The sequence below is a fragment of the Opisthorchis viverrini genome (genome assembly GCF_000715545.1).
Source record: "Opisthorchis viverrini unplaced genomic scaffold opera_v5_170, whole genome shotgun sequence".
Taxonomy (NCBI): Eukaryota; Metazoa; Platyhelminthes; class Trematoda; order Opisthorchiida; family Opisthorchiidae; genus Opisthorchis; species Opisthorchis viverrini.
In genome coordinates this window covers 367,947-371,393 of record NW_008751826.1, presented here as the reverse complement: position 1 = coordinate 371,393, position 3,447 = coordinate 367,947, and the positions used below count along the sequence as shown (strand labels likewise).

At 48.7% G+C, this 3,447-nt stretch overlaps 1 protein-coding gene across 1 annotated transcript in view; it reads right to left on the bottom strand.

Annotated features, from left to right (window-relative positions):
* Positions 1–754, bottom strand: part of T265_14282 (hypothetical protein) — a gene marked incomplete at both ends in the record, with an annotated part of 7,049 nt that extends 6,295 nt beyond the window's left edge. The window contains 1 exon segment of the mRNA XM_009172929.1: positions 605–754. Within this exon segment, the coding sequence (XP_009171193.1) occupies positions 605–754 (150 nt within the window).
* Between the last annotated feature and the right edge of the window lie 2,693 nt (positions 755–3,447).

Below are 3,447 nucleotides of genomic sequence, written 5' to 3'. Positions count from 1 at the left end.
TTTGCATAACCCATTAACTCGTGATTCTCACTCTATTTTCAGCTCATGTACTACAGTTATTAGACGATTAAAGCGTACATTACGTCTTCCTATTCTGTCTCCTTTCTAATCCCGTCCTGGAACTACTCGACTCGCAACAGGAACGACCAATAAGACCGACAGTGCTCTCGACTCTACAGGACAAAGCCGGACGAAATTCTCAGGGTACCTGGATAACATGGACTCAGTGCCGAAATGGATTATTGAGACGCCATTGAATTTGAAAAAAGAAAGATCCGATTTACGTGTGGATGCCCTGGTAGTATCTCAGCTCACGTACAACCGTGAATTTCAAACAGACAGATAAATTCATATCACATCGGCATTAGCGCGATGCCATCAATTCGGTCGCCTTGCCTGCCGTACACCTTGTAGGACTTGCAGTTACGACTGACAAACCCGTTTGTCCTGCATCGGTTTTATAAGCAACAGACAACGCAGACATTCTCAGGTATCTCGAAACCAATCTCCAAGCCTCGACACCCAGTCTATGTGGCTGTCTTCAATGACCGTACTCTGAGGCAAGTAGGACAACGAGCTGCTCTTGCTCTCAGACGGGACTCACTTGGCATTGTGTTCTGTGTGTCAGAAACAAGAATTCATGACGTAGGCACAGTAGCTGAACTAACGCTTCACCATTTTCCAACTGCATCCGGCTGCGCACCTTTGGCGGTCCAAAGGCCACCGCGGTAGAATCTGCAGTGGTGGGTATCATCCTAAAACACTGACCGGAAGGATCCTTGCTTGACTGGATACACGTGGATAGCCACCTCTGTGCGGTTCGCCTGGCAACGTCTGTGAAGAAGTATCACAAGCGGGAGGTTGACCGCTATCGGTTTGTTGTGTCTGCGTGCGCCCAAACCAACCGTGATTCTGATATCATCAAGAAGTTTTATGGCACCTTCAATGTCCAGTTGAAAAAACCTAAAAGCTCATGCATCGTTGTGGTTGCCGGATATATTAACACACAAGTGGGCAGGCTTAGCACAGGTCGAAAGGAATTGGACTCGGTACGGACGGACAATGATGAACGATTACTTCAGCTTGTGCAGACCACAAGCAGTTTTTACGCAGTACAAACTTTCGAAATAGTCGAAGCCGTATGGTCACAAGGTGAACTACAACGGCGTACCGGCTACGAACTCAAATCGATCACATGACCATCTATTACCGATGGCGTAGACCAACAAATGACTGCCACTCGTTTTGAAACACATTCGTTGACCAGACCACGCGCTCATCCGGAGCCGCTTCTCCCTTCGTTTTCTAGGGTACCGTAGAGTGGGGATCAATTGTTTGGCAACTAAGAGACTGGCAGATCCGCACGTTGGACGAATTTACCCAAAACGTCTTCTAGAGTCTGTTCCAACTGCTCTACCATCAGATATAAATTCACACTGGAACGAGATCGCCCTCTTTGCACAATGCCTGTGACACGGTGCTACCAGATACACTCAAGCACTGGATATCAGTGCGAACCAGTGGCACTGCTTAAATTTCGGAGATATTTCCTCTCCAGTCCCGCACATAACCTGACGCGAGGAATTATAAGATGTCAAGTGAAAGTGAGTGTGCTAACCGACCGTGAAGTGTGGTGGACACGAAAGGCTAAATAAGAGAGGCCCAGAAAGCCGGTAGTCCCCGAAGATTATTTCAGTTCAACTTTCTGACTGGCCCCCGGAAACCATGAAGGGCCAGAATGGAGTGACCATGTTGAAAAAAGAACGTCTCGACCGTTAGGCCGAATACTTCGAACAAGTTATCGAGACCACCAGCTGGCACACGTCTGGAGCCCACAGCTGACGCAGAATCCTGGAGAGTGAACATGGAACCCCTTACGACCTTGAAGGTTTATGACTGCATATGTCGCCCTCAAGCGCCACTGAGCTTCTGGCCCGGATGAACTGTCACCCGCATTGTCCAAAGATGCGTTTGAAATCCTTAGTCAGTGCTTGTCTGACCTGTTTGCCTGCATTTGGGAAAAGGAGTGTCCCGGGCAATAAGAGATAGTCGGTGATAGTGCTCGTTTTCAAAAATAGGCTCGCAGTGAGCATGGCAACAACAGGGAGATCAGCTTGACCCCCAGTCATCATCAGTTGTTTCGTCGCCTTATGGTGGTTGGTGAGAAACTGACTCGAGAATAGCAAGCGGTATTCCGGCCTGGTAGGGATTTCGTTGACCAAGTCTTTACACTTCCTCAGGTGCTAGAACAATGTTACACGTATAAGCGGCCCACAAGTCTAGTACTTCCGGATTTCCAAGGCGCATCCGACTCGGTTGACTGGTCTCCTCTCCTGACACACTTTTCCATCAGGCAATGCTCGGGACTTTTGTGAACATGATAAGCTCCTTGTGTTCTCAAGCTTACGGACTTGTGAGAGCGTCCGGAGAGCTCTTAAAAAGCGTGTGTACGCGAAGCGGCGTCCGTCAAAGACGGCCACTCTCCCCATTTCTATTTGATTTCGTGCAGATAGCTCCTGACGTAAACCTCGTTGATCTGGTACATGAAATCTACATCATTCTTATCCCTTGGATGAACTGACCAAGGCACTTTGCACCCGCAAGATGTAGGGTAATGTTCCTACACATGCAGTCCCCGACCACGCAACTTATAATCCAGGAGGCACTCGAAGTTGTGGGGCGTTTTACGTATCTTGGGGGTTGCATTAGTTTTGATTGTGATGTGGCACAAGGTCAGTGCACGGATCTGGGCGCACGGGCCGCGTTTGCTAATTTGAGACACCTATGGCACCAAAGCGGTATACCCGTGGATCCGAAGGGCTGTTTTGTTGCACATTTCGGATGGAATCCCGCATCGATACCTTTTCACCGTTCGCCGCCACGACTAAACAGCCCATCCCGCACGCGATTGGTCAAATTACGGGTCGCCTGTCAGTCCAAATTCCAGGCGAGGTTTGATTGATCGAAGGTGTGAACCCAACAGCCAATCGTCATAAGGGATTCAAGGATTGATACACAGGATCGAGGCTTTTGCCCAAGTTTCTCGGGTCGGTTTTGTTCTTGTCGTTCAGTGGCTGTCGTTTCCTTTAGATACGTCAGATTTAGCCAATGGGATATTTTTGTTTGTTCACAAGATATTTTCCCCAGTGCGCAGTGCGCACACACTAATAGGGCAAATTTTTTCTCATTTCCGGTAGTAGCTGCGTGGGGTGACTTTCCTCTAACGGTTGTTCGCACTCCTTCTAGAACCCTGTTTATAGCACTATTAGACACTTATTTATGCGAATCCTCGCGCTGGCAAGCATACTGGCCCGCGCTGAGAACATAAAGAGCAGTGCTACACCCTTTTTTCACTTGTGCCTTTCAGGCGAACGACAGCCACTGACCGACAAGAACAAAACCGACCCGGGAAACTTGGGCAAAAGCCTCGATCCTGTGTATCAATCC